Source organism: Plectrocnemia conspersa, unplaced genomic scaffold, assembly GCF_051122295.1.
Source record: "Plectrocnemia conspersa isolate PC_06_02 unplaced genomic scaffold, ASM5112229v1 ptg000012l, whole genome shotgun sequence".
Lineage (NCBI taxonomy): Eukaryota > Metazoa > Arthropoda > Insecta > Trichoptera > Polycentropodidae > Plectrocnemia > Plectrocnemia conspersa.
In genome coordinates this window covers 8,633,656-8,650,865 of record NW_028277176.1, presented here as the reverse complement: position 1 = coordinate 8,650,865, position 17,210 = coordinate 8,633,656, and the positions used below count along the sequence as shown (strand labels likewise).

The window sequence follows — 17,210 nt, the reverse complement described above, 5'->3', positions numbered from 1 at the left end:
GAGGCATTGTTTTTAAAATTATCAAGCAATAAAAATTTTACTACGTGCATCGAGTTAAAGTTTTTACAATCCGCAATGAAATCTATTTTAAGAAAGTCGTTGGCGAAAGTATATACTATGTTTAATTTAATTAGTCTATGAAAACATCTACCACAAACTATTAAAATGGCTATTTATCTTAGCTCAGTATTATTTTTATTCAATCAATGAGGTTCCTTAATAAAATATTTGTGAAGCCAAAAATTAAAATCTTGTTGATTCAGTCATGTTAGTTAATAGAAATTCCACAAAATAATTATTCTGATATTTTCATGAGGACCAATTTTTTTCCCGGGGACCGGTATGGAGTTGGCGACCAAACTTCAGGAAACACCGTGTTAACCTGTTAAACCAACAAAATGAATGTAATAGCTTTTTGAAAAAAATCTGCTTTCGCAATCAAAACGCATTTCGGGGACATTAACGGCAATTAAACGGTTATATACGATCTCCCGTGAGCGTTCGTTATGTAAATTTTTACGGGTATGTATGTTAATTCATACGCTTGTCGGTCCGCGTGGTTATGTCGTTTTATTATCGTAGTAGTATAAAAATATTATATCGCTGATGTGTGTTTTGTTTTGTTGGAATTCTCGTACATTACCATGATGTTACACAATGGAGATTCGCCGACATGCATGGTTGCTTTACGAGCTAAAATAAACTTTAGCGAATGCTTTTACGCAAAGCGTGTACAACCTACTGCGTAGTAAATTTTAATAATAACTTAATAACAGCGCGTTAAAAATTAAATTATTATTATAAATAAAATAAAAAATATATCCTTAGAATAAAGAATACCATATGCTTAAACTAGTTTGTATATTGAATTTTTGTGGCTAGCCACTGTATATGTCGCTTTATGTGCCGCAATGGCAGCAAGCCTTATATTAAATTAGACATACCTAAATAAACAAAGGTCATGTCAATTTTTATTAATATGATTAACTCTGTTTTAGTTGTAAGATAAATATTTTTCGTACATAGATGAGTACACATTTCTTAACTTAGGGATTATTAGTTTATACATAAATATATACAAGAAGAGAAACGGTTTGAGCAAACTTCCTTGAGAAACTTCAGCTGAGATTTTACACGGTATCTAACGTTCATTATTATCAACATTCCTTAGATAGAAGCGTATTAAATGTAATATATAACTTGATGGTTATATTCGTATAGTCTGTAAATCAACCCATTGTGCTAAATCTAGTCGAAATAGATGTATACAATCTAGTATTTTTTTATATTAAAATTTAAATATGTATTTTTCGAAGCTGCTAAACAGCTTGTTTATAAATGTACTGTTTATATATTCTTTTTAAACGCGATAAAATTATAAAGTATGGCATTATTTAATGTTTAAAGGTCTAAAATTTAATAGATATTTTCTTCAATAACATAAGAATGCCTGAGTTCATTGTGATAATGTTTTTTATAACACCGAATAAAAAAAATAGTTTTAGATTTAAGCAAAAGAGCAAATCGCATGGAATTAATGTTTTTAATTACCCTAAAATTTAAATCAATATCACATTAGTTAAAAGCAATGGCGTTTTGATTCATCTAAAATGTATTCAACAGAATATTATAACTATTACCATTGTGAGCTTACTTATGAAGAAATAATCCACATGGATTATTATATCTATCATTCATTTAAATCTAGCAGCTTATTATTTGAACATTATATTTTCAATTGACTCGAATAAACGTGCAAGAGTTTATAAATATCTACCAACAATATATTATTAGGAATAAAATTGCTTTGACCTAGAATTTCTCAGCAAAACGTCTTATAAAAAATGTCATTAAAATGTTCCATTCGCGAGTTTTGAATGGGACAGACAAGCAAAAAGTAAACTTTGGGAATTTTAATATAGATTCCATTCACAAATTTAATTGGACATAAATTGTATACGAACCAAAAATAAACCCTTAATCTAATTATCAACTGACACTTTTATATAACATTCTCTTGTTTTTTTCATTCCATCTCCAAAACAAAAAAGAAAAAATCTACACATTTCATTACGCGAAACAAAAGTCGTCCACAATGAGAAGTTATACCTCGGCTTTCTGAGTTGTTTAATAAATATACTTTAGTGGCTAGGGGGTGGGTACTTCTCGGGCACCACGCCCGCGTCCCGCAGTTGCATTAGGCTCGGGAGTTTCAGCCCATGGGCAACTGAGATCGAACCCAGTCTGGCGTTCGCTCCGGAGTACTGCGCACTCCGGCGCTAGGCCAGACCTCCTTCCTTGGTCGTCACGATTGACGACCGTGGACGGGTCTACCGTCGCGAAATGCTGTTGATGGTCTCCGGCATCACTAACCGTTGGAGACGGAGTTGGATAGGGGAAATGGAGGGGAGAGGGAGTGGCTAGGGGGTGTACCGTCGGTTGTTATATACACATACATGCCTAGATACACATACCTTCCGGTACTCATCTTGCAAGAGTGGCACTTGAGCACGCCGCAAGATAGGCAAACCAGACCGTACAGTGTTATGCTTCGTTCAAACCCTGAAGTCGACATATTGTTCTTGACGATGAATGTGTTGTGAGGAATCCAACGACGAACTGCAATGCCGAGTGGTATCACAATGTAGTCTTTGTTGTTGTTTCAGTTATCCGAAGACATCGGCTATGTGGTGTATTCGGCGCTGGGCAGCTTCTACATACCGTCGTGCATCATGGTGTTTGTTTATATTAGGATATACTTTGCGGCGAAGGCAAGGGCGAGAAGAGGCATTAGAAAAAATCCTAGACCAAGACCACAGGTATTTATTTATTTGTTTATTATTAATTGTTTTGTTTATAAGAAATATATCAGTACATATCAGAGATTATTATCAAATAAACAATTTAAAAAATTACTAAAAAATGTTAATATACTGTTGAAATCTCAATTAAATATTAGCATTTTAAATTAAAAATATATACCAAACACGTTGCGCGAAATCTACTTTACTTCTGAATATACATATATTCTCTTTTAATTTCATATTGCTCTATATATTATGTAAAATTATGCTATTGACTCGTACAGCAGCAGATCAGTACATACATAAAACAAGTATATGCTAATAATAATAAAAAGTAATTTAAAATAATAACGCTAATGAGTTTGTATATAAATAGAGTCTAATAAATTCTACAACTAATGTCTATAACAATTTAAAAAAAGAATAAATTTTTAGGGACTATACAAACGGTTTTGAATTTTTTAACGCTACTTTTTCTTAAAAATTTTTACAGAAAGTTAGGAAATTGCAAATTGGAAACAATCGCTATCCTGAAAGGCAGGGTGTTTATTTTTCTAAAAGCAAAGTCACTTAGTTATAATTTAGTTTAGATAAAAAATGTATATATGTAAAATTCTCCTAGCCATCTCTGCGTCTAAAGAATCTAGTAGTTTCCAAAAATCGGATTGAACTGGATTTCACTAATACCGATATTCCCTGTATTACCAATATTACTATTATAATTATAATTTTAATTAATTGACCAAAAAAAAAAAAAAAAATAATTCGACTACCGCTCGCATGGTTCACCATGCTTATTGATTAGCAAAACCAAAGCATTCGAATACCATTGTTACAATATAATAAACATTTTAATTACATATTATTTATATTAAAATATTAATGAACTATGAAAGAAATCCGAAAATATGAACACTAAATCTTTCTTCTTTTGACAAAATAAAATCAGGACAACGTCGTCTTTGACATAATAACGTCTTTGATCGACCGCTTCTAGTTGCCTCCTAAATTTATTTTACTAGGGGCCAGAGCACCAATCTCCAATTTATTCCAATAAATTATTATTTTTTGTCAGCTACGATTTTCTGAAAGAATGAGAAAGGAGAGCATAGAAAATTATAAATCTGTTTGTTCAAACTGCGTTGATGACCAATTATCCGTCCGACTATTCAGGAATTTTTATATTTCAAACAATAACGTTTGAAAAATCTTCCTTACATTCAGGTACTTCTAAAAATACTTTATACGCTGATCCTTTATTGTAATATCTACGAATACCAATAAAAATTATTAAGACGAATATGTACAAAAACCTATTTTTTCTATTTATTTTTTCATTTTCAGTCATGCGTTACATTATCAAAAAAAAAATTAAAAATGCGTTTTTTAATTTCTCATTCCTGTATTTACATATTTTCTCTTCCTAGTACGCTTATTAACCAGATTACTTTATCAAAAATATTACAAAAGCTTTGTCACTATAAATAAACTAAGCCGAACCATACATTTTTAAAACATTATTTATACAGGAAATAATAAAAAAATAGTTATGCGTGTCAAGGCGTTTTGAATAATTTACGTATTGGGTATGTTTATTTTCACTAACATTTCTTAAATGTTTTTTAAATATGTATTTGCTATTATTATTATTTTATTATTTTATAAACTTTTAAAATATGTATGATTTGTAATATAAAAATAACTTCATATATTTATTAAATACATTTTATCCTCAATACTAATAATAACATATAAGAGTTAGCCCTTATTTCTAATACATATATCTATGTGTGTAATAAAATAAATGCAAGTGCCTAGCAAAAACAACATAACCAATCATTAGTTTTTTCGCCATAACAAAAATGCTTTTACGTTATTAAGATTTCCTTAAACATATAAGGTTTATGTGAAGCATATATTAGGAAAAAATTAAGAGCAAAAATAAATCCTTATATTTTACAAAATATAATAAATAAATTTATATGAAAAAAAATATTTTTTACTTTGTGTACAATAAAATAAATAAAATCAACAAAAATAAAATTAATAGATGTAAATAACTTTAATAGTATTTTTATTGCAAAGACCATCATTTTTTAATATATCAAAGGCTGTAGCAGGCATCTGGTTCAATATAGATTAGTCCTTGAAATAACAAAATATTCGTAAAGTAGTGAGCTTCTTGTGGTGTATTTATTTATTTTAATAATTTACTTAGCTAAAATAGCTTATTTTATATACGCTTAACAAAATATGAACAAAACATATGTACATATAATATATTAACATAAACAGAATAATATGAAAAAAGGACTCTAATATTTTAACTTGTTTCTGTTTCTTTATTCCATTGAAAAAACCTGCTACAAGTTTACTTCTGCGGATCGTAAAAAAAATAAAAAGTTAAAAAATATATCTCTAAATGCATTAGTCTCTCTTGTCTCTGATCTCTATTCTCGTTAATCTGTTTGTAGCAATTCTTGCTCCTTAATTGCTCATATTTAAATGTTAGAAAGTGTCAAGATTTTTTTTAAGAAGCTTCCTAAATTAAATTTGGACGGATTGTAAAAAAAGTTATCTAGTAAAGCATGCGTACGTCTCCGTGTGGCCTTTTATAAACGAAACCATCGTTGTTAATGCCCGATTAGCAAACAAAAATAGTGAAGAACAATAACTATTCAGTTAAACGAGATCATGCGTATTGTTTCGACTATCAGTGTATACTTTGTGGTAATAAACAGTTAAGAAGTTTTAATTACACTGGTCAACGTTACCGGTTTCAGAAAATCTATTAAGGTCATTTTGTTTGCAAAGCACTCTATTTTGGATAATTATAAAAAATCTGCTACAACGATATTATGCATCAATAGTTGCTTCATGTTTTTGCAGCTTATTTTATCACATTATTTATATGGATATAATTCTTTATAAAAAACAGGAAATTATTTTTACCACTTATAAATTCCATGACTCTTGATTATTTTCCAGTATTGAAAATATAATGTCTGTTCCGTATGCTTTATTGTCCTGCTTTGTTAAACAAAGGCTCTTAAAATTGTGTTTTCAACTGTATTGTAGTCTACTACTATTTGTTCAGTTCTGAATAAATATTATATTATTGTATATATCTATTATCAACAAAAATACAAACGTATCTAAAAATGTTTTTTAAGTAGTTTGTTAAATTAAAGAGTATATATTTAAAAAAATATTAAAAATCAATTATTTTAAATCATGAATATATTGAGAGAATTTAACATTGAATTACATTATCTTATATAATAAATATGTGCAAATCAGTGTATAATTTATTATAAAGCTCGAAACCATTGCACTTTAATATGTATATGATTATCAAAGTATTGCGGTTGAAATCAATAAATCAATTCTTTATAGCAAAAAAACTAATGACATATTAGAATAAAAGTAATTTAATATATTTGACAGTGAGTGATTAGGTATTTACAAACTACGTTTAGTTGACAAAATAATTTCTTAATTGAACAAAATATTATTTAGTTGCATATTTGTTAATTGCCTCATAAATATATTTATATTACTTTTTTATACATTTTATTTTCATATAACTTTATGTTTTAATCTCACAGGTTTTTAAACGTTATTTTTTTATTTTACAGAGCCAACAGCAGACCAGCTTCACGACAGCTCCAGGGGGCAACGGAACTCGACCAATGCCATCAGGACCATCGACGAGACACTCAATGTCAGTCAAACATGATAGAAATTCAAAACATATAGCCAAAAGGTATTTTCGATTTATTCGCAAATAGAGAAAAAGGAGAACTCTTGGACATGGCACGCGCACAACTGAGGAGTGTGAACGACAGACACACACCGGCACTGTGCACACAATTTCACGAAAACGTAAACAAATAAAATACCCCGAAACGTCAGTGGCTTTAATCTCGCGGAAGAGTTTTCGAAAGCCTCTTTTGAGAAACGTTTAAAAATTTTACCCTCTTTTAAAATCAAGCAGGGTGCGATGGGGTGGGATTAAAAAGTTTCAATGGGCGCTTTCGAGTGTACTTCAATTATAATCAATGGGCTGGTAACGTTTAATTACGAGCTGGGACGAAATTAATGAATATTACATAGATAACTTTTGGGAATTAACTCGACTCTTCGTTTGATTATTTTCATATATTTAAAAGATACTTGATCAATTTATTAATATAGGTCAAACCCTATACCGTCATGTATATACATGGTGAGATTCATTACGTTTTTATTAAATAAATTAATTAATATATTCTAACAAATTAGATTTACAGACAAGAGATACTCGGAATGTAAAGATACAACAAATTTCAGAAAACATTTTTTAGCAAGTCTTTTTTTCATAGCTCAAAACCGTTTAATAAGCTATACTTCCAAACAGCTTATTCATGTCCTTTCTTATCGGTCTTTAAAAGCCTATCAAAACTATTTTTTTTTTAATTTTCTTTCTTCGTCATGAACTTTACTTTTACTTTTCTTAAATTCACGACATCTATTTTCAACACATTCGAATCTTGATGTTGCTAATATATGATCTAGTAAACTACGCCAGATCATCCAAATCTAACTGAAACAATAATGTTGGCAACAAATAAAAAATTGCTTTTATTTTTACTAGCCTTGTATCTTTACTTTCCAAATATTTTTCGTATAAACCTAGTACTGGTTTTGAAAATATTTATGCTAATAAAACACATTGTGAATATGTACTTTTTTATTTTTTCTTAATGGATCATTATGTATAAATATGTAAATGTATGCATTCCCATAATACATATCAGCTGAAAAATATTTTATTTCGTAATCATAAATCATTTACGTTCTTGAATATATTATCTAAAATAATTTATTTAATGCGACAATATCACACTTTAAAATATGTAAATATAACAATATTAAATACACGATTGATAGCAACACGCTTTTGCACAATAACGCTATCACAAAATCCAAAGTTCTCCATTTGTAGTGAAATTTTTACATATAATTAGTTTAAATTATTTTATTTCATAGAAAATACTAATTTCTTTTCTTTGTATATAATAATTGGAATGAAATAAGATTAGATTATTTATAAAAAAAATGTTACATAGATATGCGCATTTATAGTAATCGGTAGCTTATGAATGATGAAAACTGTCACCCATTAATTTAAATGCATTCGTTCATACGAGTTCATTAAATTTTTACGAACTTTTCATTGATTATATGCATCGTAATTATGATTTTAATTCAATACTTTATTTGCACCGTTTGCGTAGTTTATTCACAATTCAAGCATGAATTAAAAATTTAGTTGTATAACATATCATTTTAATTAACAAATTTAATTATGAAATTCATAATGAATTTATTTTATTTTAATGTTATGTATAAGCGTGTAATTATTTATTTAAATCATAAGGTTCTTAAACATCACATATAATATGATTAAATTTATTATTTAAATTTTTAACATATACGAAGCAATTTGTGTTAGCTTATTGCTTCATATGATATAATAGAATACTGGTTAATTAAAAATTCTACAATTTGTATAAATATATGAAGTTTTGCTTTTAAAAAATCCAGTTCTCTAAATTTCAAGCTTTGTAGCTGGACCAGGGTTGACGTGAAGAGGGAAGCGTGTGTTTTTTTAGCCCCCCCCCCCCTCTCCAATCTTTATCGATTGTTTTTTTTCCTGAGTCAAGAATATCCAGTTGAATTTTTTTTTAGAAAATTCGAAAAGAAAATTATAAATGAAAGTGTTAATTAAAGCGAATTCAGAAGAGAAGTCAACGATATGAGCTAGGTATTGACTTATATATTCTTGCTCAAGTAAAAAAAGATTTTCTCTGTTTATTATTTAAATACTAATATAAAATTCTGAGCTTGAACATATATTAAACAACTCCGCACATGCCTTCTCATTTCATTTGCCGTTTTTGTCAGTGTAATATAATACCATTTATATTTGTAAAGGCCCCGGCTGTTGAGCTTTCTTTTAGGTAATTCTTTATATCTCTGATCGTTAAGTACAAAATTGAATCTTTAGAAAGTCGTAAAATTATTATTTGGCTGATGGTGACAACTTTTTGTTATAATTAATTAAATTAAATTAAAATCAGAAGTTTAAAAACATCTACTATATTCACCTGATATTAAGCCTTCAGATTATCATATTAAATTTTTTTTAAATCTAAATCTACTTATAGAACATGAAATTTATATAAATACATTATTAATTAAAAAAAAAAAAAATATTATTAAGGAATTAAAAAAATATATAAGAAATTGTATTTAATTTGTGGAGAAATATGTGTAATTTATTTTAATTTTACTATTAGGCTTTTTAAATTTATTTTATGAATTTTCAAATACTAAAATAATAAGTTACAGTTAAGACATTTTGACATTCAATTGCCTCAGATAAGGTTAGTGTAGGATATTATGACTAAATTTTATAAATTTAAGTCTTAACCTCGATGTCCAAAATATGAGAAACTTTCATGTTGGGAAAAATATTTAAACAAGTTGGCTTTATTTTCCAAAGCCATAGATTTGTATACTCTCTTTAAAACCCAAATTAAATATTACTTAGAATATATTCAAATTATTATAAAAAACTGAGAAACTATTTATGAGGGCAGTACTATGAAAAACTATGAATAAACAATTTATATGCTTTTAAAAAACAAAATAATTATATAAAATCTTAATTGTCGTTATTTAAGGCAACCTTAAAGAAAACAAATAAGTAAGGTATATATGGATATTTTGTTTTTCAAGTAATTTTGCATCTAAAATAAAAACAAGATCGCACAGTAATGTACTGACCCTTGGTCAAGAGATTTATTTTTGATTGAGACAGTTTTTTGTGAAGCGGTGACTTCTCGAAATTTTGAGGAGTAAAAGTTTTCAGTGAAATTTTTTTTCATTCGTTTTCGATTAGACGATTAATTACAGAAGCATGACCAGTTTTTAAAAATTAATTTCTGTTGGCGATTTAAATAATTACGAAATGGCTACACGCATAATCTTTTTTCAATGTGACAAATATACTACATTACACCTTTCTGATTTACAGCGTGTACTTTGTGACTTAAGCTATTAAAAGACTTTTTACGGCGGTGTTCCGTTCTAACTAAGGAACCCTTATTTTATGAAACGGTAAAAAAAACCGTTTCTTAAAATCTCATCACAACCATTTATCTATAATATTTAATCATATTAACAAACCATTGTTTGTTAATATGATTAAATATTAGATAATTAGTTTGTAATATTTTAAATATATTTAGGCTTAAGTTACATTGTTTTATGATTATAGTTTATTTAACACATTTGAAATAAAATCTGAACCAAGAATATATTTTCTGTAATGTTTTTTTATGAAAATTCTAAAACCGGCTTTAATTTGTATATAACAACAATTATATTTTTTATATAAGATTATCCAAAGATTATAGCATATTTCATAATTTTTGTTATAATTAAGCTATAAGGATATGGTTAAGATAGTCAATTTTCACATTATCTTTAGTGATTGCCTTTGTTTCACAATCTTAAATCGTATTAAATGTCTCTGTTTCATTTAAAGAGAGTATATAATAAATCATTTTTCTTTGCGTGATTATTTGCTATTGTAGTCATTTTTAGTAAGTATTTTGCTATCTATGATATCACAATTTGGTCTGTGATTGCTGCTACTTTTTTGTACATCATAAATACTACCTTGCTTTAATCACAAGATAAAATAGCATCTTATTTTTTCACATGTAATCTCAAAATAATCCTAAATTTAAACTGCAATGTCAGTTTGTTTTTATCTACTATTACAAAAGCATGTTTTTAGCAGCATAAATGTATAAACGTTTGTATGTATATATATATTTGGTGGTTAATTTTAACGACATTAGCCCTTTTTTCACGTGAATCCGCCCAAACAAAAAATTGTAGACCATCGGAGGTAATATTTTTCAATTTCCAGCGTCACAATGTATTTGGCGACGAAAGAGTATTTTCTGGTGAAAAGCAACACAAAAATGATACAGGGGGCCCGCTCGAATATTAGGGTTCTCAACCTGACCGAGAATCGGATGCCAACAAAGCGACGGAAAGAAAAGAAAAGCTATTAAACTTCTCGAATTTTGCCCGAACAAAAGACGCAGACGCAAGAAATGCGCAGCGCACCAGTCCGGTCCTGTCTTTGAAATTTAAACCCCGTTGCTTTGAATCTTCTCGAAACGAACTTTCTCCAGCTTTTATATTATTATATTTTCTTCTTCTTTTCCATATTTTTAATCGATGATTTTACTCGAAAATATTGACATGCGTTTGCTTGAGATACGGCGGTTGCCAGTCAATTCCGGCCTTTTGTATATTTTTGGAAGCTGTTCGCAATTTGTTACGGCAGACGTTCGTAAAAATATTTTTTTCAAAAATGCGACCTTTAAAGTCGTCGCTTTTCAACAGGCGTGATTAATAATCGCTCGAAAATCGGACAACAATGTCCTGTGATAAATTCCCAAATTTCAACAATTCCGTCAATTCTCAATGGATTTATTATTTTTTTGTTAAAAACATATAGAGGTATATGTATTATTTTTATATTCAGTATATAAATATATTTTTCAATTTTCAATATATATATATATATATATATATATATATATATATATATATATATATATATATATATATATATATATATATATATATATATATATATATATATATATATATATATATATATATATATATATATATATATATATATATATATATATATATATATATATATATATATATATATATATATATATATATATATATATATATATATATATATATATATATATATATATATATATATATATATATATATATATATATATATATATATATATATATATATATATATATATATATATTAGAACAGCATTAAAATGATATTCTTGACCCTCCGTTTCTTAATTCTAAATATAAAATAAACTCTACAAACTACAATCAGTCTTAATACTAATTAAATAATGCTAACCTTAACGGTGCAATTTCGGTTTCGACCCAAATTTCCCTTTATTTAAATTTGTTCTATCGATTGCCTCCTATTCAAACAAGAAAACGCCGGCAGCTTAAAAAATTTTCTAATTAATCGACCACAAATAAAAAAAATTCAGTTTATATTCATAAAAAAATTTAAGTTAAAATTTGTGCTTAGTTATATAATTTTCACGTTTCATTGCCGCTAGCTGAAATCAAATTTCGCACGTTCGCGAAATTATGTGATACAAACCGATAAATTCAGAGAGAATCTCCGCTTAATTTTCGTAGTGTTTGTGTTAAAATTTAAGATACGAAAGATTTATTGCCTTTGTCCGGCGAAAAAATGCTAATGTAACAAATTACAATTTTAAATAATTGTTTTCCCTTGCGTTATATTTTTGGTAGATAAGGAACATGTTTTAAATACACAATTCCGGAAAAGGGGCCTTTTCACGTTATATATTTTAAGGTTTTTATACATATGTATGTATAGTTGTTTGCGTATTTTTAATTTACATTTTTAATTAAACAGGGAGGGCGACCGACAAATAGCAACAATAGAATCACATCAGCCGATAGCTATACCTATAGTGACCTGCGATTTCGCTTCAGACATTTCAACTAGCGAAGCCAACGAGATGCAATCTGCAGCTGCAGCCGAACAACCAAAGGATACTCTTAAGGTATTTATTGCATATTAATACTTTCCGTAAAACTTTCAACTTTTATTACCTTTTCTAAAATAAAAAAATAGTAAAATATTTTTAATTATTTATATAACCATAGTTTATTATGAGTTAGGTTTGTTACCGTTTTATTATTATTAGTAGTACATTAAATCTATATGGCATCACTGTCCGATATATAAAAAATACTTAGGTCCATGAAATGATGAATATTTTATTATCGCTTCTCAAATAATTACATATACATATGTGAATAATTAAATATCTAAAGCTCAAACCAAAAAGCTATTGCTGTATTATAATAAAAATATCATTTTTATTAAAAACACTCGAAAAAATAAAATAAATTTAATTAAGTATCTATATACATTGTGAATAAATGTTTTTTTCATTGGTAATAGATTCAGAAACTTTCTAGTTATTTAAACTTATTTTATGTAGAAACTCTTGTTTTTCAACGGGTACAAAACTAGTGTAATTTATAAAAAAAATAAACATCCACCTCTTTGCACTAATTGCAAACTTTTGCAATAACACAAGAAACCGTGTTTACGTCCGAGATGAAATATGTTTAATATATAAATTTAGAACAATCGTAGCGTCGAAACTTTCGTCGGACCCTTTTGATTCGTCGGGACTTATATCAAATTGCGAGGGACTCATCTGCATAAAGCTAAATTATTAAATTATTATTTTCCATTATTGTTTTCTCTCAACATCAACTTGTTTTCGCGCAACATTCCCCCTGCCCCCAAAAATTGCGTAACAGCTTGAGATCACCATCTCTCAACAAAAAATCGCAATACCTAAATATATTAGGAAATTGCAGCCATTAAAAGATTAGAATAGGATTGTCAGTCCAGAGAGTAGCTAGTAGAATTTTCGACGCTAAAAAAGCTTCTGTAAATCCTTCCGGAAAACTTGTCTAAGAAAAGCTCCACACAAAGAAATACGGCTAAAGGTAAAATAAATACACATCATTGGCACAAAGAAAATGTGTATGTACATTCACTCGCGTGGAAATATATACGATGTTTGTTATTCGGGCTTCTGTGTTTTTTATGTATGTGTACGTCTGCATTTACTAAACGCTCTATATCCTTATAACGCGAATTGGAAGACCAAATACATGGTTCAAATGAGTGCGATGTACATTTTTACCTAAACTTAACAATATAAAGGTAAACAATAAACAATTAAAGCACTTGAAAGCATATTTTATTTTTAAAAATGATAAGTATTAAACTTTAAAAATATAATAATGAACTTAATTATGAATTAACTTTGTCGAGTTTTGAGCCCGAAAAAGTGGGACTTTGCAACCAAAATAGACGCTGAAAAGCTTGTGACAGTTTATTCTTAAGTTATACATACAATTTAGCAAAGCGGAATAGTGTCTTATTTTAAAAATTTTGTTGACTGAACTTGATCGTCTGTCAATGTGATAGTGTCAGTTATTTACTTTTTATACTTTTGATTCAAATCGTGTCTGGCAAATCACATTTGCAGAAATTGTTGGCCAATTGCATCGCATACATATTCAACCAACGAAATATGTTCACGCCTTAAAAAAGTGAAACTGCAAGATGAACACATAAAATGTCATCAATATAAAGGTAGATTATAATACTGGTTTTTACGCAGGTTTGACGCATTGTCTATTGCATTATTTGCACAAAAGAGCAGTTAACTGGTGGATCCTGATAGTAAGCTGAAATATGAAATATATTATTATTCGACTATAATATTATTACAAATATTTTTTAAACATAATTTTTATGCAGTGTATATTAAAATAAGGCAAAACTGTATATAAAAAAATCGATTAGCTTAATAGATACGAAATCTGACAGGTATACATATTTATTTTTAAATATTCCTCTTTAAAAATACAGGCATTAGACTAATGCATTACAGCGGGATAACAATCGACACATATTATACATAAAATAGGGAAATACTAAATTGAAATTAAAATCTGTTGAAATTATGTTGATAATTTCCCTGTTATTATTAATTAAAATTAATATATGACTTTACATCTTAAGATGAATTTTCAAACTTGTCTTTAACTTGCTTATTCATATTAATTAAGTACTATAATAATTTGTATGTGTATATCACATATACATACATATCATTAGAAACATATAAACCCTAATTTATTTACTTATTTCTTACTGAAAAAATAACTTCTCTGCTTTTTGCCAAATCTTTCTTGCAACTAAGTTTGTGTTTTTTCATAATAACTTACCCAACGAAGGTATTTATCTCTGGCTTTCGCTGTTAATTTACGTTTTTTAATTCTCTGACTGTCAAAGTCACCATCCGCCACCCGCCATTTAGAAACTTTAGACTGAATATAAAACTTCTATACAGGCTGATAAACTTTTAACATTATTAAATATGGTAAATTTTAACATTGTTAAAATCCATCAAAACCATTATATTGTTACATATATCCTTTTTAAAACATAAAAGCAATATTTTTCAATGCGCTAATGGAAGTTATTCCGAACGGAACTCACGAATATGGATTATTCATATTGCCGGAAGGACTTTGTTCTGTTTTGCTTAAAATCTATAACTGTGAAACATTTGAGATTGAAAATTTATTTTAAAAATTCGATTCTAATAACTAAATGTCAATTTGAAAATTAATGTGAATTTACTTTATTTTGTGTAAAAAATATGTTTTTATAAATAATTTTTTAGGATATGTTTGCTTTTTATATTTGGCTTGCTACATTTTTATAATAGTGGCACCATTATTAAAATATTTTTTTTATTTAATACATATATTATATCTTTTTCAAAGTAATATTTACATAAGCATATGATTTAGTAACAATAGGAAAAAATAGTAATATATCATAAAATATTTGTGTTAATTATAACTCTTTGTTATTCTAATATTTATTATTAAATATTTAAAAAACTCTTTTTTCTTAATTCAAATAAAATCTTAAAAATATACACTCATTCGTATTAGAATAATTATTATTACATAGCTGTAACAATATTCATTCAACTTTATATTTAAATTTTAAATAACCATATTTCCTTAATTTAATTAATTGCACCTGCTCTTTGAGACTTAGTTTAAATTAGCTCTACTGCAATAAATGAGTTTCTTAACTAGTTATAATCTTCTGCATACAATTATGCAAAATATACTAAATACAATTTATATATATATAAATAAATATTTTATCGTTGGGATACCCTGACTAAAAATACTGCATAATTTAATTGGCTAATATAAAATTTATTTCTCAACATAGTAATCATCACTCATAATATTGCATTTTATGTTTATTTATTTAAATAAAAATAAGACCATTGTAAGCTTACAGGTTTTCTCAATGCATCACGATAATCAAACATATTTCAATACATAAAAAATATGTAATTAAAATAATACATGAAAAAATAAATAATACAATAAAAAAGCAAAAATTACTAAAATTTTATTGTTATATATATTAGGAGCCCAAGTATCGGTTTCTTGGTTTAAACATCATAAAATTTCAGCTCCAACTCTCTTATTTAACATCTTACGGTAACCGTTTATAAAAAAATTGTATATATTTCTATGGAAATGGTATGAATCAGTATTGTGTATTTAACATGTCTGTATACTATTGTAACCATGTATATTTTTTAAATAAACGTGTTAAAAAAAAATTATGCTTAAAGACTTTTAGCTGCGGACTGTAGAGTGCCCTAAAGTGTTGCAATCATGTCCTATATTCTAAAAAAAATATTTTGTTCAAAGGCTCACAATACGCATTGTGTAAAGCTGTTTTGATTTGTAATAAATTATTAAAAATAAATCTTTAATATATAATATCCGGGTATGATTCAATATGTAGAATAAAATAACATATGCTTGTCTTAATAAACATTTGATAATAAAATAAATAAATAGTATTGTATAAATATTTTTAAAAATGCGCTTGTATCATTATCCGAGCGTGTATACGGGTACGTTCCAGAAGATCGGTTCGCTTAAATTAAATGCTACGCACGTTTAACTTTTTCGGAAATATTCCTTCACCTTTCAGCTAGTCGACGGCCGGCTTTTTCCTGAATTTATTATTCATCCCCGGCCACTTGTACCTTAGGAAACCCCGAAAGAAACTCTTTTATTTTATTCCGCAGTACATCTCGACTATACAAAGAACTGCCGAATTCATCTGAAACTTTGCCGGCTTCCACTATCTTACACACAACAATACACAATTACTACCAGATAAACTTTCGTTTAATGTTTCAGCACACACTCGCAAATTATAAATTGAATTTAGCTTTGCCCAAAGAAGCCGTAATGAACTGAAAGTATACCGCTTATTTTTGTCGCTCGGTGATACAGTATTGCGGATGCCCTAGATTGATTAACATTGAATTTAAAACTTGTTTGAAACTTTGATAATTAATGGGACAGCTCCAAGTCTAATATAAAATGAATAATGAAAGGAAGATGCTAGTACAAAAAGCTGAAAAACAAACTGATATTTTTGATTAAAAATAAATTAAACCTCAAAATATATTTAATGAAAGTATGTGCTTAAATAGTATGTGCTTTTGATTTTTTATGAATTAATAAGTGCAGAAATATGAAAAACGACTATGTAATAATACAAAATGTATAAAGTTAAAATATTTTTCTAAAGCA

At 27.6% G+C, this 17,210-nt stretch overlaps 1 protein-coding gene across 1 annotated transcript in view; it reads left to right on the top strand.

Annotated features, from left to right (window-relative positions):
- Positions 1-17,210, top strand: part of Octalpha2R (alpha2-adrenergic-like octopamine receptor) — a 317,014-nt gene that overhangs the window by 290,872 nt on the left and 8,932 nt on the right. The window contains exons 4-6 of the mRNA XM_088200837.1: positions 2,667-2,819; positions 6,443-6,528; positions 12,379-12,529. Coding sequence (XP_088056963.1) covers positions 2,667-2,819; positions 6,443-6,528; positions 12,379-12,529 — 390 coding nt within the window. The remainder of the gene's footprint in view (positions 1-2,666; positions 2,820-6,442; positions 6,529-12,378; positions 12,530-17,210) is intronic.